The 24,494-nt window shown below is 38.4% G+C and overlaps 1 protein-coding gene across 1 annotated transcript in view; it reads right to left on the bottom strand.

Annotated features, from left to right (window-relative positions):
- The window catches only part of CATSPERB (cation channel sperm associated auxiliary subunit beta), a 140,731-nt gene extending 118,293 nt beyond the window's left edge, over positions 1 to 22,438 (bottom strand). Inside the window, exons 1-4 of the mRNA XM_025985613.1 lie at positions 22,360 to 22,438; positions 20,325 to 20,413; positions 17,576 to 17,716; positions 13,351 to 13,411 (exon numbers count right to left, since the gene is read on the bottom strand). Of these exons, the coding sequence (XP_025841398.1) occupies positions 13,351 to 13,411; positions 17,576 to 17,716; positions 20,325 to 20,413; positions 22,360 to 22,438 (370 nt within the window). The remainder of the gene's footprint in view (positions 1 to 13,350; positions 13,412 to 17,575; positions 17,717 to 20,324; positions 20,414 to 22,359) is intronic.
- Between the last annotated feature and the right edge of the window lie 2,056 nt (positions 22,439 to 24,494).

Genomic DNA, 24,494 nt, shown 5'->3' on the forward strand with positions numbered 1-24,494 from the left:
AGCAGAATAAATACTTTTTTTTTTCAAGTGCACATGGTAGATTCACCAAACAGGCCGTACAAAACAACAAATTATCATATGAGATATATTATCAGAACACAGAATTAATCTAGAAAAATTGATAACAAAGCTATCTGGAAAAATCCCCAAATATGTGGACAGCTTACAAAATACTTCTAAATAACCACAGGTCAAAAAGAAAGTAGCATGGAGAATTAGAATATATTTTGAATTGAGAGGAAATTTAAACACACCAAATCAAAGTTTATGAGATGCAGATAAAGCAGGGCTAGAGAGAAATATATAGCAGTAAAATATTTATATTGGATTAAAGAAATAAATCAATTATCTGAAGCCAGGGATGAAAGACAGCAATGGCTTTATACAGAGTCAAATTGTAAACACTTCGGGCTTTGTGGGCCATATGGCCTCTGTCACAGTGCTTCAACTCCACCAAGGTAGTACAAAAGCAGCCACAGCAAACACACAAATGAACATGCCTGTGTCCCAGTAAAACTCTGTTTACAAAAACAGGCTGCAGACCAAAAGCATTGTTTGCCGGCCCCTAATCTAAAGGTTCCAAATTTAAGAAACTAGGGGAAAAAGCAGTAAGCTGAACCAAAAGTAAGTAGGATAATCTAAAGGTCAAGGAAATGAAGCACAGGAAAACTATTCACAATCAATGAAATCAAAAGATACTTCTTTGGAAGGCTCTATAAAACGGATGAACTTATCAGGAAAAAAGGTACAAGTAAGTCGTCTTAGAGATGAAATGGGGAACGTCACTGCAGACTCTATATTCTAAGGGTAATATGAGAATATCACAAATGGCTCTTGTGCCATAAATTCAAAACTGTAGATGAAATGGAAAAGTTCCTTGATAGATGCAAGCTGCCAAAACACACTTAAGAAAAAAAAAATAGAAAACATGAATATGCCCATAACTATTAAGGAAACCAAATTTGGGGTTAAAAAGCTTTCTCACAAAGAAAACTCCAAGCCTGGATGTTTTCACTGGCCTGGAGAAGCCCACCAAACATTTAATGAAAGCTGATACTCTAAAATTTTTTCTGTAACAGAGGAGGGACTCTTCCTCATATTTATCTATTCATGTATTTGTCTATTTCTCTTTTTAGAAATCAGCTTTGGTTTCAGTGTCACTTAGTTCTAAAAACCTGTGTACTTACCTTTCCTTCCCACCCGGTTTCCCTGAAAGACAGGATTTCAAAAACCACAACAAACAAACATGCAGCACTGTGGGATTCCAGGCAGTGACCACCTGCATTTCATTTTGGCAATTACACCAGGACTCCATTCCAAAGAAACCTCTGTGCAAAGTGCCATATCGCCTAGAAAGAGGCGATTGTTTTTCAATCTTGAAATCACCCTCTTGAAAAGCAGACCCAGAAACCCTGGCTTTCAGAAGTTAGTCATAATATCTTCATCATTCCAGCAATTACACAATTAAGAGCGCCCGGAGTGAATTAATTTAACAGAGATTCAAGACAGGGCGAAATTTCTCATAACATTCCCTGTGCTTCTGTTGAATGTTCTGGCTCCCTCTTCCATGAGAATCTTCACCCTTAAAGTTCTGGGGATGACCCCAGCTGCACCGAATTGCCAAGCAGAGCCCATCTGGATGGCGGGGGTGTGGTGTGAGGGGATTTGGACACAGAGCCTCTTGCTGGTCCCAGCAACAATGAACTTGTTCATTATTCATAGATACTGTCCAATAAAGAGCATGACTCAAAACTAAAAAGCTAACCTTTCTGCCCAGACCCCTGGATGAAATGTGTTTTTTTATTTTTTAATAAATTAATTTTTATTGGTGTGAAAATGATTTTTAAAAATCTATATAATTTGGTGCACCCAGGCGGCAGAGTTGGCTAACAGAGGGGAACTCTTGTTTTGGCTCAGGACATGATGTCAGGACTGTGGGATAGCCCCAGGATAGGCTCTGCTCTCAGGGTGGAGCCTGCTTGGGACACTTTCTCCCTCTCCCTTCATAGCCCCCGCTCCCTGCTCACATATGGCTCTATCTCTCCCTCCCTCTAAAATAAGTAAAATTTTTTAATAAATTTATTTTTTATTGGTGTTCAATTTGCCAACATACAAATTAACACCCAGTGCTCATTCCGTCAAGTGCCCCCTCAGTGCCCGTCACTAATTCACCCCCAACCCCCGCCCTCCTCCCCTTCCACCACCCCTAGTTCGTTTCCCAGACTGAGGAGTCTTCATGTTCTGTCTCCCTTCCTGATATTTCCCACACATTTCTCCTCCCTTCCCTTCTATTCCCTTTTGCTGTTATTTATATTCCCCAAATGAATGAGAACATAAAATGTTTGTCCTTCTCCGATTGACTTACTTCACTCAGCATAATACCCTCCAGTTCCATCCTCGTTGAAGCAAATGGTGGGTATTTGTCGTTTCTAATGGCTGAGTAATATTCCATTGTACACATAGACCACATCTTCTTTATCCATTCATCTTTCGATGGACACCGAGGCTCCTTCCACAGTTTGGCTATTGTGGCCATTGCTGCTAGAAACATCGGGGTGCAGGTGTCCCGGCGTTTCACTGCATCTGAATCTTTGGGGTAAGTCCCCAACAGTGCAATTGCTGGGTCGTAGGGCAGGTCTATTTTTAACTCTTTGAGGACCCTCCACACCGATTTCCAGAGTGGCTGCACCATTTCACATTCCCACCAACAGGGTAAGAGGGTTCCCTTTTCTCCGCATCCTCTCCAACATTTGTGGTTTCCTGCCTGGTTAATTTTCCCCGTTCTCACTGGTGTGAGGTGGTATCTCATTGTGGTTTTGATGTGTATTTCCCTGATGGCAAGTGATGCAGAGCATCTTCTCATGTGCATGTTGGCCATGTCTATGTCTTCCTATGTGAGATTTCTCTTCATGTCTTTTGCCCATTTCATGATTGGATTGTTTGTTTCTTTGGTGTTGAGTTTAATAAGTTCTTTATAGATTTTGGAAACTAGCCCTTTACTTGATACGTCATTTGCAAATATCTTCTCCCATTCTGTAGGTTGTCTTTGAGTTTTGTTGACTGTATCCTTTGCTGTGCAAAAGCTTCTTATCTTGATGAAGTCCCAATAATTCATTTTTGCTTTTGTTTCTTTTGCCTTTGTGGATGTATCTTGCAAGAAGTTACTGTGGCCAAGTTCAAAAATGGTGTTGCCTGTGTCCCTCTCTAGGATTTTGATGGACTCTTGTCTCACATTTAGATCTTTCATCCATTTTGAGTTTCTTTGTGTATGGTGAAAGAGAGTGGTCCAGTTTCATTCTTCTGCATGTGGCTGTCCAATTTTCCCAGAACCATTTATTGAAGAGACTGTCTTTCTTCCAATGGATAGTCTTCCCTCCTTTATCGAATATTAGTTGACCATAAAGTTGAGGGTCCACTTCTGGGTTCTCTATTCTGTTCCATTGATCTATGTTCCTGTTTTTGTGCCAGTACCACACTGTCTTGATGACCACAGCTTTGTAGTACAACCTGAAATCCGGCATTGTGATGCCCCCAGCTCTGGTTTTCTTCTTCAATATTCCCCTGGCTATTCGGGGTCTTTTCTGATTCCACACAAATCTTAAAATAATTTGTTCTAACTCTCTGAAGAAAGTCCATGGTTATTTGATAGGGATTGCATTAAACGTGTAAATTGCCCTGGGTAACATTGACATTTTCACAATATTAATTCTGCCAATCCATGAGCATGGAATATTTTTCCATCTCTTTGTGTCTTCCTCAATTTCTTTCAGAAGTGTTCTATAGTTTTTAGGGTATAGATCCTTTACCTCTTTGGTTAGGTTTATTCCTAGGTATCTTCTGCTTTTGGGTGCAATTGTAAATGGGATTGACTCCTTAATTTCTCTTTCTTCATTCTCATTGTTAGTGTATAGAAATGCCATTGATTTTTTATCCTGCCATGCTACCACATTGCTGTATGAGTTCTAGCAATCTTGGGGTGGAGGCTTTTGGGTTTTCTATGTAGAATATCATGTCAACGGCAAAGAGGGAGAGTTTGACTTCTTCTTTGCCAATTTGAGTGCCTTTAATGTCTTTTTGTTGTCTGATTGCTGAGGCGAGGACTTCCAGAACTATGTGAACAGCAGTGGTGAGAGTGGACATCCCTGTCTTGTTCCTGATCTTAGTGGAAAGGCTCCCAGTGCTTCCCCATTGAGAATGATTCTTGCTGTGGGCTTTGCGTAGATGGCTTTTAAGATGTTGAGGAAAGTTCCCTCTATCCCAACACTCTGAAGGGTTTTGATCAGGAACGGATGCTGTATTTTGTCAAATGCTTTCTCTGCATCTAATGAGACAATCATATGGTTCTTGGTTTTTCTCTTGCTGATATGATGAATCACATTGATTGTTTAATGAGTGTTGCACCAGCCTCGCGTCCCGGGGATAAACCCTACTTGGTCATGGTGAATAATTTTCTTAATGTGTCGTTGGATCCTATTGGCTAGTATCGTTGAGAATTTTTGCGTCCATGTTCATCAGGGATATTGGTCTGTAATTCTCCTTTTTGGTGGGGTCTTTGTCTGGTTTCGGAATTAACGTGATGCTGGCCTCATAGAACGAATTTGTAAGTACTCCATCTCTTTCTATCTTTCCAAACAGCTTTAGTAGAATAGGTATGATTTCTTCTTTAAACGTTTGATAGAATTCCCCTGGGAAGCCATCTGGCCCTGGACTCTTGTGTCTTGGGAGGTTTTTGATGACTGCTTCAATATCCTCCGTGGTTATTGGCCTGTTCAGGTTTTCTATTTCTTCCTGCTCCAGTTTTGGTAGTTTGTGGCTTTCCAGGAATGCGTCCATTTCTTCTAGATTGCCTAATTTATTGGCGTAGAGCTGTTCATAATATGATTTTAAAATTGTTTGTATTTCCTTGGTGTTGGTAGTGATCTCTCCTTTCTCATTCATGATTTTATTAATTTGAGTCTTCTCTCTCTTCTTTTTAATAAGGCTGGCTAACGGTTTATCTATCTTATTAATTCTTTCAAAGAACCAACTCCTGGTTCTGTTGCTCTGTTCCACAGTTCTTTTGGTCTCGATATCATTGAGTTCTGCTCGAATTTTAATTAACTCTCTTCTTCTGCTGGGCGTGGGGTCCATTTGCTGTTTTTTCTCTAGCTCCTTTATGTGTAAAGTTAGCTCTTGTATTTGAGTTCTTTCCCGTTTTTGAATGGATGCTTGTATTGTGATGTATTTCCCCCTCAGGACTGCTTTTGCTGCATCCCAAAGATTTGAACGGTTGTATCTTCATTCTCATTAGTTTCCATGAATCTTTTTAATTCTTCCTTAATTTCCTGGTTGACCTTTTCATCTTTGAGCAGGATGGTCCTTAACCTCCACGTGTTTGAGGTCCTTCCAAACGTCTTGTTGTGATTTAGTTCTAATTTCAAGGCATTATGGTCTGAGAATATACAGGGGACTGTCCCAATCTTTTGGTATTGGTTCAGACCCGATTTGTGACCCAGTATGTGGTCTATTCTGGAGAAAGTTCCATGTGCACTTGAGAAGAATGTGTATTCAGTTGAGTTTGGATGTAAAGTTCTGTAGATACCTGTGAAATCCATCTGGTCCAGTGTATCATTTAAAGCTCTCGTTTCTTTGGAGATGTGCTTAGAAGACCTATCGAGGGTAGAAAGAGCTAGATTGAAGTCACCAAGTATAAGTGTATTATTATCAAAGTATTTCTTCAGTTTGGTTATTAATTGGTTTAAATGCTTGGCAGCTCCCACATTCGGGGCATATATATTGAGGATTGTTAAGTCCTCTTGTTGGATAGATCCTTTGAGTATGAGATAGTATCCCTCTTCATCTCTCATTATAGTCTTCGGGATAAATTTTACTTTATCTTATATAAGGATGGCTACCACTGCTTTCTTTTGAGACCATTTGAATGTTAAATGGTTCTCCAACCTTTTATTTTCAGGTTGTAGGTGTCCTTCTGTCTAAAATGAGTCTCTTGTAGACAGCAAATAGATGGGTCCTGCTTTTTTATCCAGTCTGAAACCCTGCGCCTTTTGATGGGGTCATTAAGCCCGTTCATGTTCAGAGTTACTATTGACAGATATGAGTTTAGTGTCATCATGATATCTATTTAGTCCTTGTTTTTGTGGATTGTTCCATTGGACTTCTTCTTAAAGGGGAATTTTAAGAGTCCCCCTTAAAATTTCTGGCAGAGCTGGTTTGGAGGTCACATAGTCTTTCAGTTCCTGCCTGTCTTGGAAGCTCTTTATCTCTCCTTCCGTTCTGAATGAGAGCCTTGCTGGATAAAGTATTCTTGGTTGCATGTTCTTCTCATTTAGGACCCTGAATATGGCCTGCCAGGTCTCTGTGGAGAGGTCGGCTGTTACCCTAATACTCCTCCCCATAAAAGTCAGGGACTTTTTTTCTCTTGCTGCTTTAAGGATCTTCTCCTTATCTTTGGAATTTGCAAGCTTCACTATTAAATGTCGAGGTGTTGAACGGTTTTTATTGATTTTAGGGGGGGATCTCTCTATTTCCTGGATCTGAATGCCTCTTTCCCTTCCCAGATTAGGTAAGTTTTCAGCTAGGATTTGTTCAAATACATATTCTGGCCCTCTGGCCCTTTTGGCGCCCTAGGGAACCCCAATTAAATGTAGGTTTTTCTTCCTCAGGCTGTCGTTTATTTCCCTTAATCTATCCTCACGGTCTCTTAATTGTCTGTCTCTTTTTTCCTCAGTTTCCCTCTTTGCCATCAACTTGTCTTCTATGTCACTCACTCGTTCTTCCACCTCGTTAAGCCTCGTCGTTAGGACTTCTAGTTTGGATTGCATCTCATTCAATTGATTTTTAATTTCTGTCTGATTGGCTCTAAATTCTGCAGTCATGAAGTCTCTTGAGTCCTTTATGCTTTTTTCTAGAGCCACCAGTCGCTGTATAATAGTGCTTCTGAATTGGCTCTCTGACATTGAATTGTAATCCAGATTTTGTAACTCTGTGGGAGAGAGGACTGTTTCTGATTCTTTCTTTTGAGGTGAGGTTTTCCTTCTAGTCATTTTGCTCAGTGCAGAGTGGCCAAAACAAGTTGTATTGGGAAAAGGAAAAAAAGAGAGAGAGAGAAGGAAAGAAAAGAGAAAAAGAAAAAAGAGAAAGAAGAAAAAAAGGGAAAAAATAGAAGAAAAAGAGAAAGAAAAAGAAAGGTGGAAAAAAAGGGGTGGGGGAAGCAATCAGAAATCAAAAAGAAAGAAAAAAACACAAAACAAAACAGAAAACAAAAACAAAAAACACGGGGGAGTATCTTCTGATTCTGTATACTTTAAGTCCCTCGACTTCCCCTGGAACTGGTCCGTCTCGCTGGTCTTCTGGGGGAGGGGCCTGCTGTGCTGATTCTCAGGTGTTAGCACTTGGGGGAGCTGCTCTGCCCCTGCCTGGTGCAGGGCTCAGTGGGGGTTGTTCACCCCGTGAGGCCCCAGGAGGAACAACCCCAGTGGCGGGGGCCAGCTCTGCAGCCCTGGAGTCAGCTCCCGCAGTAGCTCCGGGGCTCTCCGCCTGCAGGGCCTGGGGGCTCCGGGGTGGGGCCGCTGATCTGCTCAGCTCGGGGCAGGAGCGTCCTTGCTGTCCTGGGCCCTCCCGGCCTCTGCCTGTCCCGGGGGAGGCGGGATCCTGGGCTGTGTCCCGGCGCCCTGTGCCCCGGGGCCTGCGCTGTTGGATTCGCGCTCCCACCGCACAGCCCCCTCCGCTGGAGCCACCGCCCGAGCCCCTCCGAGCTGCTCCACGACCCGCAGTGCCTGCTGCAGCCCTTCAGGGAGCTCGGCGCACTCTCCTGGGCGCAGGTGCCCGTTAGTGTCCCCGGGAGCCCGAGGGCATCCCCGCCCTCCTGGGTTCTGCTCTAACTCCCTGCGGGCCCCTTTCCGCCTGGGAAGGTTGGTGCAGCTCCTGCTTCTCCGGGACGGGGCTCTCCTGTCCTGGGGACACTCGCCCCGGCCTCAGGCCGGCTCCTCACGGGCCCCTCCCCGTTGGAGGCCTTTTGTTTCTTTATTTCTTTTTCCCCGTCTTCCTACCTTGATAGAAGCCGAACTCTTCTCGCTATAGCGTTCCAGCTGGTCTCTCCTTAAATCTCAGGCCGAATTCGTAGATTTTCAGGATGATTTGAAGGTTATCTAGGTAATTTGGTGGAGACAGGTGACTTGGGGACCCTACTCTTCCGCCGTCTTGCCCCTCCAAGTAAAATATTTTTTTAGAACCTGTATAATTTGACCCCAAAGGATGGATATTAAAAATAAACCAAGAAATATTCAGAAACAAGTTTCTAGTGAAAGCTTGACTTCCAGTTGAATAAAATGATTTAGACATGTTCTTTTATCTGTGGGGAATGCAGTGTTATCACAGCCTCTTATTTAAGCCTTCCTGAAACTCCTTAACTAGACAGCATTTTAATTCAGAGACCAAAGTGAAAATAACCTTTGAGAAAAAAAAGAAAGAAAGAAAGAAAAGCAACATGGCTGGGAAACTGTGCGCATCTTGAGGAACAATCTCTCCCCCTTCCCCTTGCCCCCACAAGCTTGGGCTTTCTGGGAAGATTAGTGGCTCCCTAGTCAAAAACATTCTCAAAGTCATCAGTAATGGAGGGATGCAGACCTGGCATCTGGGCAGGTGTGTTCCTAGTACCATATCTGTGGCTCAAGAGCCAAACAGCTGGATCCTGCAGGACATCATGAAGACATTCCCCAGGGTGATGAAGATTCTAAAAAACCTGAAGCTCAGTAAGAACTCCTAGATGTTATCACCTGTGCTGGCCTACCTGGACTCCTCCCTAAATCCCTGCATGACCCCTTTTGCAGCTTAACGTTGAGCACTACCCTGGCTGTTCATCAGCAACGACCGAACAGCAGAGCAAATCATTTTATAACAATAGCATTACTGGATACCAAAACAAGATAAAGACCTTGGGAGAAAATTAAACTCCAGGCTAATAACCACAAGAACCTACCAGCCAAATGAGTCCAACAATATATAAAAAGGATACTACATCATAACCAAGAGTTGTTTATCCTAGGATTGCAGGACTAGCTCAAAATTCAAAAAGGAATCAATGAAATCCACCATATCAACAGACTAAAGAAGACAATCCTTATTTTCTCAACAGATGCAGAAAGAGCATTTCACAAATTTCAACACCAATTCATGATAAAAACCTAGCAAACCAGTACTAGAAGGGAATTTCTGTAACATGATAAAGAGCATCTACAAAATACTTATGATAACATCATACCTAATGATGAAAGATTGAATGTTTTCCCCCTAAAATTGGAAGCAAGGCCAGGATGTCCCCTACCATTCCTATCCAACATGGTACTGGAGGTTCTACCACTACAAATAAGGCAAGAGAAAGAAATAAAATGAATACGTACTGAAAAGGAAGAAATGAAATTATCTGTTATTTCTGAATGAATGCTTTTTCCACATAGAAGAACCAAAGAATATACAAAAGGCTAGAACCAATAAGTGAATTTAACAAGGTTGCAAGATACACAATAAATCTGCAAAAACCAATCATATTTCTACATACTCTCAATTAACAGTTAGAAATTCAAATATTAAAAATAACCATCTACAATACCCAAAAATATGAGATACTTAGGTATAAAGATTTTTTAATGCTGAACATTTTTTTCCTATGGTGAAATCCACAAAACCCTGATGAAATAGTTCAAAGAAGATATGATATAAATAAATGGAGAGGTATACAGTGTCCATGGATTGGAAGATTCAGTGGTAAGATGTCAATTCTCTCTAAACTATCGATTTAATGCAACTCAAATTTAAAAACCACTGGATTTTTTATAGAACTAAATGAGTTTATTCTAAAATTTATAGAGAAAGGCAAAAGAAGTACACTAACCAAAACAATTTTGAAAAATAAGATCAAAGTCAAAGGATTAACATTACTTATTATAAGCCTATTATTTATAAAGCTCAAGTGAGACAATATGGTATTGGTGAAAAGACACAGAGCCCAGAAATAGTAATACAATGGAGATAAAATAGTCTTTATAACAATGGTGCTGGAATAATTGGGTACCCATGATTCCCCCAAATTAACCTCAGTCCATATAGCACACATTAGCTCATACTGAGTCATAAGCCTAAATACCAAACCTGGAACCATAAACCTCTAGAAGTAAATGTAGAACACCTTTGTGAACTTGATTTAGCTATGATGCCAAAAGTGCAATCCATAAAGTAAAAAAACTGATAAATTAGACTTCACCCAAATTAAAAACTCCGATCTTCAAGAGATATTCTTAAGAGATGAAAAATACAAGCCACAGAGTAGGAAAAACATATTGTAGGTCATACATCTGATAAGGGACGTGTATCCAAAATATATAACAAACTTGCAAAAGATTTACATAGATAATTCAAATGGCATTTAAGCACAAAAATGTTCAATGGCATTAGTTATTAGGGAAATGCAAATTAAAATTATTAAATGGTTCCATACACATATTAGGATGGCTAAAATTACACACACACACACACACACACACACACACCCCACACCCTTACACATACTGTGCTGGCATGGATTCAGATAACCTGTTGGTGAGAACGCAGAATGATACAACTATTTTGGAAAATAATTTGACAATTTCTTATAAAGTTAAACTTACACTTACCATATAACCCAGTGATCCTACTATTTGGTATTAGCTAAATGCAACGAAAGTTTATGTTCACAAGAGAACCTGTCTGAGAATGCTTATAACAACCTTACTCAAAATAGCTAAAAACTGGGAAAATCCAAATGCCCTTCAATAAAATTAACTCTGGTATAGCCCATACAATGGAATACTTTCCAGGAAGAAAATCAAAGAAATTACAACACAGATGAATCTCAAATGAATTATGGTAAGCGAAAGAAGCCAAATTCAAGAGGCTATGTATTCCATGATTCCATGTATATGACTCCAGAATAGGCAAAGCAACAGGAACAGAAAACAGATGTGTGGTGGCTGGGGCTTGGACAATGGGGAGACGTTGACTCCAGGTGGGGTAATTTTATGGGGTGATGGAGCAGTTCAGTATCTTGACCGTAGTGATTATACAACTGTACACATTTGTGTAAACTTACAGAACTAGATGCTTTATAAAAAGGGTACATTTTACTTAATGCAAATTATACCGTATTTATAAATGAAAAAAAAGAAGAAATCATGAAGTATAAATAAAAGAGAAACTCTTTTTACTTTCAACAGTTCTATGCTGTTCTAACTTCAAACTGCCTTTAGCACTTTCTAGCTATCACTGCGTCTCCCTGCAGCTCCTTGGGTCTTAGTTAAATCGTGTGAAAATGGATATGATAGGAGCACCAGGGTGGTACAGTTGGTTAAGGAACTGACTTGATTTCAGCACAAGTCATGATCGCAGGGTCATGGGATTGAGCGCTGCATCAGGCTCTGAGCTCAGTACGAAGTCTGCTTGGAACTCTCTCTCCCTCTCCCTTGGTCCCTCACTCTCCTGCCCTTGCCAACAAATAAATAAATATTGAAAAAAAATGGGCATGATAATGATACCTACCACACAGTGAGGGATGGATGAGTTAGTATAGGTAAAGTATTTAGAGTAGTGATGAACCTGCTAGTTCTACTACTACTATGATAACTATTTTGCTACCTTTGTGGTTGATGTATCCTCAACTATCCTTCCCAAGATGTCATCCTTACATAATACTTCAATTCATTGCAGTACAGTAGATAAGACATGATTAAGGAAAGAAAAAAAAATGAGTGAGGGGGAAAGGAGACCATTCCCCCTGAATATTTCTCCCCCTGATTTCTAGCATATGACTAATTAGGCCATCCTCTCCTATTACATCATGAGCTCAAAAATATTTTTTACTCAGTCCAGGGAGTTAGACCAAGAGACACAGAGCTCATGTAGTGTGTTTCTATAAAATGCTTAAGTTCTCAGTTCACCTTTGTTCCTGTCTGGGTGACTCTAGAATCACTGCATTTCTAAAATTAAAGTTTGTAAATGGAAGGAACAAAAATAACAAGTGATCTTCACTTTTTTCAGTCCTCAATCTAATGTCAATATTATGCCAAGGAGCTAGAACATTCCATCCTAATATTGATGATAGTTAACTTAGATTTTTTTTTAAGGAGTACAATTTTCGGGATGAATTCCTTGCCAAAAAAAATCACCAAGTTTCCAGTAGATTAACTTGTAAAAAATTGAGATAAAGAAAGATAGATCTAATTCATGTCAGAATTTACAGCACTGGGGTTTCTCTTGCAGACTTTTGTCCTTGACACTTCCTTATGTGAAAACTTTTCTATCATTTCTTCCTTACTCTAAGCCCCCCAAATTTACTCCAAAGGACACACAATCCCCTATGCCCTTTAATTACTACTGTATCTAGAGAGGTTGGCCTATATGATTCTCACTGTCCTGGTCCCTCATCACCATTTGATTGCTATACGAGTGGATACTGGATCAACATCAGGCCAATCAAAGATACTCTCCTGGGAATTTGGAATTGGGTTGGCCCCTAGGAAGTACACATTTAAGAAAATTGACTGGCAGTGAGGCAGCTTTAGAAAGCTGGTCTGTAGAGAGAGAAAAATAAATGTAGATATCCAAAAAACATAGAAATGAGAAATAGGGTGAAAGTCTTGATGGTTGTCCATTTATTAGTCATAATTCCTTCCTATAAACTGGATGCATTTTTATCTGTGGGCTCCATGACAAAAACAAATTTCTTCTTTCTTCTTCAATGAAGCCAAGTTGGTTTCCACTCTTTGTACCTATCATATTACAATAATATGCCCTCCACCATTTTTAAATTATGAAAATGTATTTCATGCTTCAACATCTACTAGCTCAGTCCACTAGTTCAATACTTATAACTCCTGAAATTTTACTTTCCTCCTTTTTCCATCAGGGTATTTACTGTCATATATAAAGTTATGCTATCACATAACACTTAATAGGAGATTCCATAATAAATAATATGTTACATATTACAGACTATTTTAAGGTAACCTATTGGTACATGAATTTCTCCATACCACAACTTTTGAGTTCTAGAAAATGAGTTTACTTAAATAAAGAACGATATAAATGTTATGTAGGTTAAACCAATCTATTTGTAATAGAATTGCCAGATAAAATATAGAAACCCTAATTAAATTTGAATTTTAGATGAACTATAATCATTTTTAGTAAGTAGGTCCCAAATACTACATGAGACATTTTCCTGGAATAGCAAACAATTTTTGAATATACATGTTTTTGTTTACTTGCTAAATTTGGCAATGCAAACCCTTGAATAAAAAAATTAATGCAGATCATTCTTACCTGTATTTTTTGTAATGTTTTCTCTAGGAATATTGATCAACCAGTAAACTCGATCACTGAACTTGAATAAAGAAGACATCAGAATACAGAGTTTGACAATGTTAAAGGCAACACTTATTTTGTTATATTTTACCCTATCTTTAAAAATGGAAATTAAATAAAAATATCAAATGCATATACCCTTTACATAGTAATTTCACTGTTAGGCATTTATCCTATATTATTCTCACATATGTAGGAAATAAAATATGTTCAAGAATATTTTTCATTATTACTTGTAATAGTAGAAGATTAGAAATAACTATAATGTTAATCAATTATGTAAAATACTATGAAGTGGAATATCATGCAACCATGCTGAGGTAGCACAAAATTGAGGCATTACTGGCTTGATGTGTCAGGGAACAGAGCTTGGTATTGACTGAGAATTGGAGAATTTAAGGGGAAAAAACAATGAGCAAGGAAACTGAGCTAAGAGTTAAATATAAATTTTCCCCAACCCTGGGGCAACACAAGTGCAGAGACCAATGAAGGCCATGTTAAAAAATAATAAACCATGGAAGCTTTAAAAAACTGAGCAGAGATAACAGCTGCTGAAACCATAGATAACACAGTTTACTGTTTGTGTCAAGGCAAGAAAGAGCCTTTTATACCACAACCAACAACCACCCCCCTCTCCACTAGCAAACTCTCATAAAAACATAACAGAATCCAGAGTTGCTATAGTTTTTATCTTATGTGTCCAGTTTCAACCAAAAGAAAAAGAAACATGTAACTGATTAAAAAAAAATAGATGATAAATGGACCCAGAGTGAGTCCAGAGAGTAGATGAAGACTTCAAAGCAGCTATTACAAATAATGTATGTAGGGCAGCCGGGGTGGCTCAGTGGTTTAGCGCTGCCTTCAGCTCAGGGTGTGATCCTGGAGACCCAGGATCGAGTCCCATGTCAGGCTCCCTACATGGAGCCTGCTTCTCCCTCTGCCTGTGTCTCTGCCTCTCTCTCTCTCTCTCTCTATATATATATATATATATATATCTCATGATAAATAAATAAAACCTTTTTAAAAAACAAATAATGTATGTAGGCTTAAAGAAAGTGTCTTAGTGAAAGGATGGGTAGGGAATCCCAGCACATAGATGAAAAATACAATAAAGCCAGATGAAAATAATGAGGCAAAAAATATAGTAACTGAAATAAAGTATTTATTAGATGAGCAGATTGGAGATGGTAAAATAAAGAATCAGTGATTTTAGAGATACAACAGTTGAAATTACCCTGTCTGAAAAAAGGGGGAAAATAATTAAAGAAAAATGACCAGAGCCTTAGATATCTATGAGAAAATACTGTATATTCTAAACTGTGCATAATTAGAGCTCCAGTAGGAAAAGAGACAGAAAAAGGAGCAGAACATTTTTTTAGAGAAATAGTAGCTGAAGACTTTACAAATCTGGTAAACTTATAACCCAAGAAGCTCAGAGAAACACAATCAGGGTAAATACAAAAAGAAAATCTTAAAAGCATCCAGAGAGGGATGCCTGGGTGGCTCAGTGGTTGAGCATCTGCCTTTGGCTCAGGTCGTGATCCTGGGGTCCTGGGATCCAGTCCCACATCAAGCTCCCCACAGGAAGCCTGTTTCTCCCTCTGCCTCTGTTTCTGCCTCTCTCTGTGTGTCTCTCATGAATAAATAAATAAAATATTTTTTAAAAGCATACAGAGAAAAAGGACACATTACATGTAGGGGACAATAATACAATTAATAGTTAACTTCTCACTCAGAAACAATGGTGTCAGTTGACATATTAAAAATGTAGAATAACATTTAAAATATCAAAAGGAAATGGAAGCCAACCAGAGATTCTGTATCTGACAAAACTATCATTCAAAAATCAAGGTGACCACTAAAAACCTTTAGAATTCACAAATGACTTCAGCAAGGTTGCAAGATACAAGATTAATATATAAAAATTAACTGTATTTCTATACACTTGTAAAGGATCATCTGAAGATGAGATTAAGTAAGCAATTCCCTCTACAATAGAATCAAAAAGAATAAAATATTAGGAATAAAATTAACAAAAGCAGTATAAAACGTATACTCTGAAGACTAGAAAACATTGTTGAAAGAGTAAGGAAAATCTAAATAAATAGGAAAACATCCTATATTCATGGATTGGGGAGATAATATTATTATTAAAATGGCAATACCACCCAAATTGATCCATACATTCAACACAATCTCTACCTGTAGGCTCCTTTATAAATATTGACAAGCTTATCTTAAAATTCATATGGAAGCTAGTGAATTCATACAGAGACTAGCAAAAACAACCTTAAAAAAGAATAACAAAGTTGAAGAACTCATGGCTTTCTACTTCAAAATTTACTACAAAACAACAGTATCAAGACAACATGGTAATTAGTAGCATAAGGATAGATGTATAGATCAATTCAATGGAATTGAGAATCCAGAAATAAACTCTCACCTTTGTGGTCAGTTGGGTTTTCAACAAAGATGCCAAAACAATTCAGTAGGGAAGAATAATAGTATTTTCGACAAATGGATATCCACATACAAAAGTATTAATATGGACCCCAGCCTCACACCACACATAAAAATGAACTCAAAATGGATCAAAGACCTAAATTTAAAAGTTAAATTTAAATTTAAATTTAAAACTATGAACCTCTTAGGAGAAAACAGAGATATAAATCTCTGTGACCTTGGACTAGCCAATGATTTCCTATATATGACACCAAAGAACAAGGAACGAAATGGGTAACTAGGCTTCCTCAAAACAACTTTTGTACATCAAAGGAGACTATCTAAAAAGTAAAAATACAATCCAGAAAATGGGAGAAAATACTTGCCAATAATGTGGCTGATAGGGGAACTTGTATTGAGAATATATAAAGATGTTAGTAAGACAACCCAATTAAGAATGAATAAAGAATCTAATAGATATCCCCACATAGAAGATATTCAAATGGACAATAAACATATGAAAAGATGCTGAACATCATTTAATCATCAGGGAACGCAAATCAAAACCAAATGAGATAGCACTTCACATCTACCGGAATGGCTTTATCAACAAAGACCAACAGTAACAAGTGTGGGTGAGGAGGTGGAGAAATTTGAACCCTAATACAGTGCTGGTGGGAATATAAAAGACTGTAAAAGCAGTAGTCAGACTATTACCCTCTGACCTAGCAATTCCATTTCCCAGGTAGACACCCAAGAGAAATTAAAAAAAAAAAAAATTTCCACACAAAGGATTCATACACAGATGTTCATGGCAGCATGATTCATTACAGCCAAAAAGTGGAAATAACCTAAATGTCCAGCAACTGATGAATGGATTTTAAAAATGTGATATTGATACACTGCAATATTATTTGATAATAAAAAGAAATGGGCCACCTGACACATGCTACCATGTGGATGGAACTTGGAGAAATTACAGTAACTGAAGGGAAGCCAGTTGTAAAGAGCTAAGTGTTGTACAATTTCATTTATATACACGTTGTAAGATTTCATTTACAGGAGATGTTCAGAATAAGCAAATCCACAGGGACAGAGGAAGCTTAGTGGTTGTCTACACCTGGAGAGCAGAGGGTGGACTGGGAAATGACTATTAATGTGGACCGTGAGCTGTCTTTTCACAGTCACGAAAATGTTCTAAAATTAGATAGTAGTGATGTTTGTGCACTCTGTGAATATACTAAACACTATTTAATTGTGCATTTTAAGTAGGTGAACTGTATGGTTTGCAAATTATCTTAACATGTATATATTTTTTTATCACCTGCAAAAGAAAGGGCAAAATAAAGACAGTTTCAAGAATTCATTCCCAGAGAATTCATTGCCCACAGACCTGGACTATAAAAAATGATAAAAGTTCTTTGGGCGGAAGAAATATGACACCAGATGGCAATTCGCATCTCCAGAAAACAATGAACATCAATGGAAATCATTAATATGTAGGTAAATAGTAAAAAACCATACATATCTTTTTTAAATGTCTTAGGAACTTGCGCTCACTTTGGCAGCACATATACTTATTTTTAAAAAACTATTTAAAGCAAAAAGCATAACACTGTATTGTTAGGTTTAAACATGTATACATGTGATATCATGGACTATCTATTTTTTAAAAAACACATCCTGTATAAGATTATGCTCCTAATTAATAATATCAAAGAAGAAAATAAAATCTTATTACCAAAGTTAAATTAAAGTGGAAGATGCCAGTATATGTACTATTCATAATTCCCAAGCTGGGAGCAAGTCCTCCTGATGTGAACACACCTAGATATTCCTTCGAAGTAAGCTCACTTTCAGATCGGAAAAAACACTCGACTTTCTTGAGGAAAGAGGGGAGGGAAAAAAAAGTAATGACAACTTGATGGAGAGAAGCATATCTTACATAAATCTAAAAGTGAGGGGAAATCTATAAAAAGTAGATGCAGCTATAGACTGCTATCTTTAGTAATCCTCATCTCTAACTAGGAAAAAAAAATCTCTTTTGAAAAAGTAAACTTCTAGAACCCTATAATCTATGATGCTAGTGTCATAATAGGTTTCAATTCATCCATATAATAATCTTTGCTGTCAAAAATAGGCATAAAGTTATTACATTAAATAAATATAGAATCAAAGCCACACACAGAAATTCCTCTTTTACTAAAATCATTGTTTTGTATTTAAAATTTATTTTGTGTGTGTGTGTTTAAAAGAAGCAAACATATAAGGTAAAACTAATTTTAGTGCATTTTTATGGGAGATTTCCCAGTTTTAAGAAGTTGCATGAGAACATAGCAATTATAGATGGTAAATTTTACTGAAAACCAACACAAGTTGGATGCTGACAGCTTCATCTCATTTGGTTATCCTAATAGTTAAGACCACTTGGGGCAAATTACCCCAAGTTTCAGTTTCCTTGTCTATGAAATAGGAAAACAGATTAATTTCAAAAACATTTTCTGAGCTCTAACCACAAATCAGGCAGTGTTGTGAGGGTGGGGGAGCAGAATTGCACAAAACAGACAAAAATCCCTGCTCTCAAGGAACTTACATTCTGAAGGAGATTGGAGGGAAGATAAACCCAAACCCCCTTTCCCTTGTCTTGTCACTGGTTTAAAATGTATTGTATTTTAAAAATATATAAAATAAATAAAATAAAATTTATTGCTCTTTGTGAAGTTAGCCTAGGCATCCCAATTCTCCTTCTGAGTTGCTCACCACTCAGTTCTCCTGTGGTTACATGCACTGCATGTGTAAATAAAAATCTGTTGTTTAATTTTTCCTTCTGTTAATGTTTTTTGTCTGCTTATTTCACAGGCTCCTGGTACTGAATCTAAGAGGGTGGGTTTAAAATGTTGGAGAGGATGCGGAGAAAAGGGAACCCTCTTGCCCTGTTGGTGGGAATGTGAACTGGTGCAGCCACTCTGGAAAACTGTGTGGAGGTTCCTCAAAGAGTTAAAAATAGACCTGCCCTACGACCCAGCAATTGCACTGTTGGGGATTTACCCCAAAGATTCAGATGCAGTGAAGCGCCCGGACACCTGCACCCCGATGTTTCTAGCAGCAATGTCCACAATAGCCAAACTGTGGAAGGAGCCTCGGTGTCCATCGAAAGATGAATGGATAAAGAAGATGTGGTCTATGTATACAATGGAATATTACTCAGCAATTAGAAACGACAAATACCCACCATTTGCTTCAACGTGGATGGAACTGGAGGGTATTATGCTGAGTGAAATAAGTCAATCGGAGAAGGACAAACAGTGTATGTTCTCATTCATTTGGGGAATATAATAATAGTGAAAGGGAATATAAAGGAAGGGAAAAGAAATGTGTGGGAAATATCAGGAAGGGAGACAGAACATGGAAGACTCCTAACTCTGAGAAACGAACTAGGGGTGGTGGAAGGGGAGGAGGCTGGGGGGTGGGGGTGAATGGGTGACGGGCACTGAGGGGGGTACTTGACGGGATGAGCACTGGGTGTTATTCTGTATGTTGGCAAATTGAACACCAATAAAAAATAAATTTATTATTAAAAAAAATAATTAATCCCTTTCTTAAGAGGACGAGACTAGGGGTGAAAGAGGTTAGGTAACCTGCACCGGGCACACAGACCAGGTATGTCTGCACATATAGCTCCAAGGTTTGACCCCAGCTTAGAAGGTCTCTCTTCCTCTAAAGCCCATTCTCTTTCCGTAATTTGTAATCACAGAGGAAAGGCATTCCTGACTCAAAGGGCAAGCACTTCGCAACAGTTGTGAATTTTAAAAAGTGAATATATGTTTGGCATATCAAGAAGGAACCAGGAACTAAGTCAAAGAAGACTTTGGGGAAAAGGCATCTGTCCTTGTGGGGTGTTTACTTTGTTTTTATTATATTTATCATAGATTTTCAAACAATCTGTACATTTTTCCTTAACTTACATTCTTTTTAGCATTTGCTGGATGGCCATCCTAATAGTACATTTTATTTTGTTTTGGGGTGTGTGTGTGTGTGTGTGTGTGTGTGTGTGTGTTGTGTTTAAATGCCATTATGTGAATTTAAGAAATCAAATTATCCCTTACCCCAAATGACAACTGCAATAGTACTTGTTATAAAAGGGAAAGGTTCTTTCTCTAGGTCATGTGAAGTAAATTTCTCTAACAGGCTACATCTGTCAAACTTCAAAAGGACAAATAAGATCCATAAAAAATAAAGATCATTACAACCAACCTTTTAAAAAGAGAAGAGGGAGGTACTTAAAAAAAAAAAAATTGCAAAAACCACCCAGGCGGTTTCAATGGTTAAATGCAATGTCTCACCTGCTCCAAGTGGAATGGAATAGAAATGATTATTACATAGGATTTTACATAGTTGGAAGTATTTGAAAAGAGTACAGTGCTACTGGTTTTACATATGGACTTAAAAAGACTGTGTATGTGTTGTCACATACTATCAGGGGACCTTACCAAGTCATCTGAGGAAAGATACAGCTTGATTATTTCATTCTTTTGGGGGAACCCTTGGCTATGACAAGCAAAGTGTTTCTCCATATCACCTAAATAATACAAAAATACATATATTTTAGGTCACTGATAGAAGAATTTTCATTAAAAGAATCATGTTTTTTTAAATGATGAAACAATTTTAAAACAGTAAGAATTATAATCATATTTTTAAAATTCAGAAGCGGCCAGAAACCAGTTCTTGACCATTTTAAATTTTTAAACATTTTCAACAGGGAAGCCCGGGTGGCTCAGCAGTTTAGTGCCACCTTCAGCCCAGGGCCTGATCCTGGGGTCCCGGGATCGAGTCCCACGTCGGGCTCCCTGCATGAAGCCTGCTTCTCCTTCTGCCTGTGTCTCTGCCTCTCTCTCTCTCTCTCTCTCTCTCTCCCTCTCTCTCTCCCTGTGTATATCATGAATAAATAAAAATATTTTAAAAAACCATTTTCAACAAATTTCATTATCCAGATGCAAAGTCAATAAGAACCTTTTTTACTTGAAACATACTTCAGAATACATGGTTCTAAAAGATATATATAAAACATTCCATCCAAGAAAGAGAGAATACACATTTCCCTCAAGTGCACACAGAAGAATCCCCTGGTTAGGCCACATAAAAAGAGACATAACAAATATCAAAAATTTAAGAAGACTGAAATTGTACCGAGTATATTTTCCAAACACAATGGTACAAAAATAAAGATCAACAATAAAATAAAGCTGGAACAATCTGCCTCATAAATATTAAATGGCTCTTGACTCTTAAAGTCCTTGGTGATCACAGAAAAGGGACAGGAGTTGGAGATTGAAGAGAGAATTTGTATTTTAATAAAGAGCTATTGATATATAGAAGATCCTTTCTCCTTATCTTGATCTGAAGTCAATCGCTTGCAGGCAGCAGAGTTGGATCATGGTTTTTAATCCATTCTCAATCTCCATCTCAATGAATTTAGGCTAAAGCCCAAATTCCAGTCTGGCATTCAAATAATTCTAAGATGTGAACCAGTTTCCTACCTTTCCAAAATATCTTATTCTTCTATCCCTTCATTCTAGCCAAACTGAAGTATTTACTGTTCCGCTCACATTATGTGATTACCTACCTCCATGACTTTAACTAACTACCACTTACCTTGATGTTGTCTTTGTAAAATACTCTTCCCCTTGCATGCATAGACACAGATTACTCATTTGGGGACCTAGGTTAATTGCTGTCTTTTGTACAAAGCTTTCCCTGACCACTCCCTTCAGGTGGAAGTAAACTCTCCCTTCTCTGAGATCTCATAAATTGACCTGTGACTCTCCAATCTTAGATTTTGCCCATGCGTGTGTTATATATTCTCCAGTAGAACCTAGGAACTGGTACTGGGTGATCCCAGAGCTCAATCATTTCTCAACACACCTGTGAATAGAAGACAGCTTGATTCCATCTCTCCATTAGTCAACATTTTTTTTTTATTAAGCATCTACTGTGTTCTAGCAGATCCAGTCCAAAATGCTAGAGAATCTAAACAACCCACACAAGTAGAGGTAAATTGTCTTGTCTTATCCCTTTTACAAAGCATTTCCACCATTGAAGTCCTACTGAGTAATTTCATCCATGTATTACTTTCAGAAAATTATCTTTAGTCTCAATCTGTTAGCCTTATATTTCAGTTTATAATTCATACCACATGTAACCATGTAGGAAAAGTAAAAAAAAAAAAAAAAAAGCTATTTAAATAGTTTTCCAAATACAAAATGCTCCTTAAACTTTAAATATTCTATGACTTAGAAGTAAAGAAACACTATAGCAAAGGTCTCTATGGGTACAACTTAACAATAGATTCACAGTGATGTTATTAAAAACTTCTGGACAAGAGTATAAATAAATAATACCTGGGAAAAATTGGAAGATGAGGTTAAAAAAAAAGTACCCTCCAAAAAGTATTTTAATTGTTAGTGAGGAAGGGAAAAAAGGAGAACTATAAGAAAATAGAGATTAAGGGAGTCTGAAACTTACCTTTATTATATATTATTCCTGATGAAAAATAAAATATGTCCAAAAGTAAAATGATCATATATAGAAGTAGCAACCCCATCTATAGAAAGAAACAAGAATATTTCTATTCAATCACTCTTAACATGTTTTTTCATTCCCTTTTCTATAAAAAACTACATAGGAAGGAAGTCATCTATTCCACTAAGTTAAAAATATTTCCCTTTCAGGAACAAAGCAAACAATGTAACAGTTGACAGAGCTCTACATTTACTTCCTAGCTGGTATTAAAGATACTTGTAAATATTTTTATCATAAACTAGGGCACTATACCTCCGGTTTTTCTTCCATGTAGATTAACTGTCAGAAGGTGTGATCAACTCTGTACCTGTGCAAACGCAGCCTGACTTGATAAAGACTCGGAGGTTAGTAGAGTGTATGTACCTTGATCTGATATTTTGACTGCATTGCTTTTGAGAGAGAGAATGCACATGGGTCCTGGGCATTCCTGCATGTCCTCCCTATGTGCCAAGCATGCAAAGCCCTGGACACTTTTACCCAGGCCTTCTTTCAGAGTTCTGTTTGTGGGAAGAAACCTTAAGGGATGAGTTAACATTTCCCCTTGGATAAGAGTAGACTTGTTTCCATGGTGGACACCCCAAGTTCAAGCATTCTTCTATAATGCACACCCCTGTGTGTGTAAGCAAGCCTCTTTGATGGGCTGAAACGTGCCCTCCTAAAAATTCATCCATTGAAGCCCTGTCACCCAGTACCTCAAAACATTAGTTGCATTTGGAGACAGGATGTTTACAAAAGTGATTAAGTTAATGTGAAATCATTAGGGTGGGCCGTGATCTAATGTGACCGGTTTCCTGATAAGAAGAGGAAATTTGGGTACAGACGTGCGCCAAGGGGAGACAATATGAAGACACAGGGAGCAGATGACAAAGGAAGAGAGACCTGGAACAGATCCTTCCTTCTTGGCCCTCAGGAGGAACCATCCTGCTATAACACCTTGAACTCAGATTCAAGTGTCCAGAAGCGTGTCAATAAACTTCTATTGTCTAAGGCACCCAGCCTGTGGTATTTTGGTGCTGTAACCCTCATCAGCTAATGCAGCTTCCATGATGGATATCTACTTGATGGCACCAGGGATTGGTGGGAGCAGGTGCTGATGCTCTGGCTCCTGCTTTTTTTATATATATAAATTTATTTTTTATTAGTGTTCAATTTGCCAACATATAGAATAACACCCAATGCTCATCCTGTCAAGTGCCTCCCTCAGTGCTCGTCACCCAGTCATCCCCAACCCCCGCCCACCTCCCCTTCCACCACCCCTAGTTCGTTTCCCAGAGTTAGGAGTCTTTATGTTCTGTCTCCCTTTCTGATATTTCCTACCCATTTCTTCTCCTTTCCCTTATATTCCCTTTCACTATTATTTATATTCCCCGAATGAATGAGAACACATAATGCTTGTCCTTCTCCGATTGACTTATTTCACTCAGCATAATACCCTCCAGTTCCATCCACGTCGAAGCAAATGGTGGGTATTTGTCATTTCTAATGGCTGAGGAATATTCCATTGTATACATAAGCCACATCTTCTCTATCCATTCATCTTTCGATGGACACCGAGGCTCCTTCCACAGTTTGGCTATTGTGGACATTGCTGCTAGAAACATCGGGGTGCAGGTGTCCCAGCGTTTCATTGCATCTGTATCTTTGGGGTAAATCCCCAACAGTGCAATTGCTGGGTCGTAGGGCAGGTCTATATTTAACTCTTTGAGGAACCTCCACACAGTTTTCCAGAGTGGCTGCACCAGTTCACATTCCCACCAACAGTGCAAGAGGGTTCCCCTTTCTCCACATCTTCTCCAACATTTGTGGTTTCCTGCCTTGTTAATTTTTCCCCATTCTCACTGGTGTGAGGTGGTATCTCATTGTGGTTTTGATTTGTATTTCCCTGATGGCAAGTAATGCGGAGCAGTTCCTCATGTGCTTGTGGGCCATGTCTATGTCTTCCTTTGTGAGATTTCTGTTCTTTTGCCCATTTCATGATTGGGTTGTTTCTTTGGTGTTGAGTTTAATAAATTCTTTATAGATCTTGGAAACTAGCCCTTTATCTGATATGTCATTTGCAAATATCTTCTCCCATTCTG

This window comes from Vulpes vulpes, chromosome 6, assembly GCF_048418805.1.
Source record: "Vulpes vulpes isolate BD-2025 chromosome 6, VulVul3, whole genome shotgun sequence".
In the NCBI taxonomy this organism is placed as follows: domain Eukaryota; kingdom Metazoa; phylum Chordata; class Mammalia; order Carnivora; family Canidae; genus Vulpes; species Vulpes vulpes.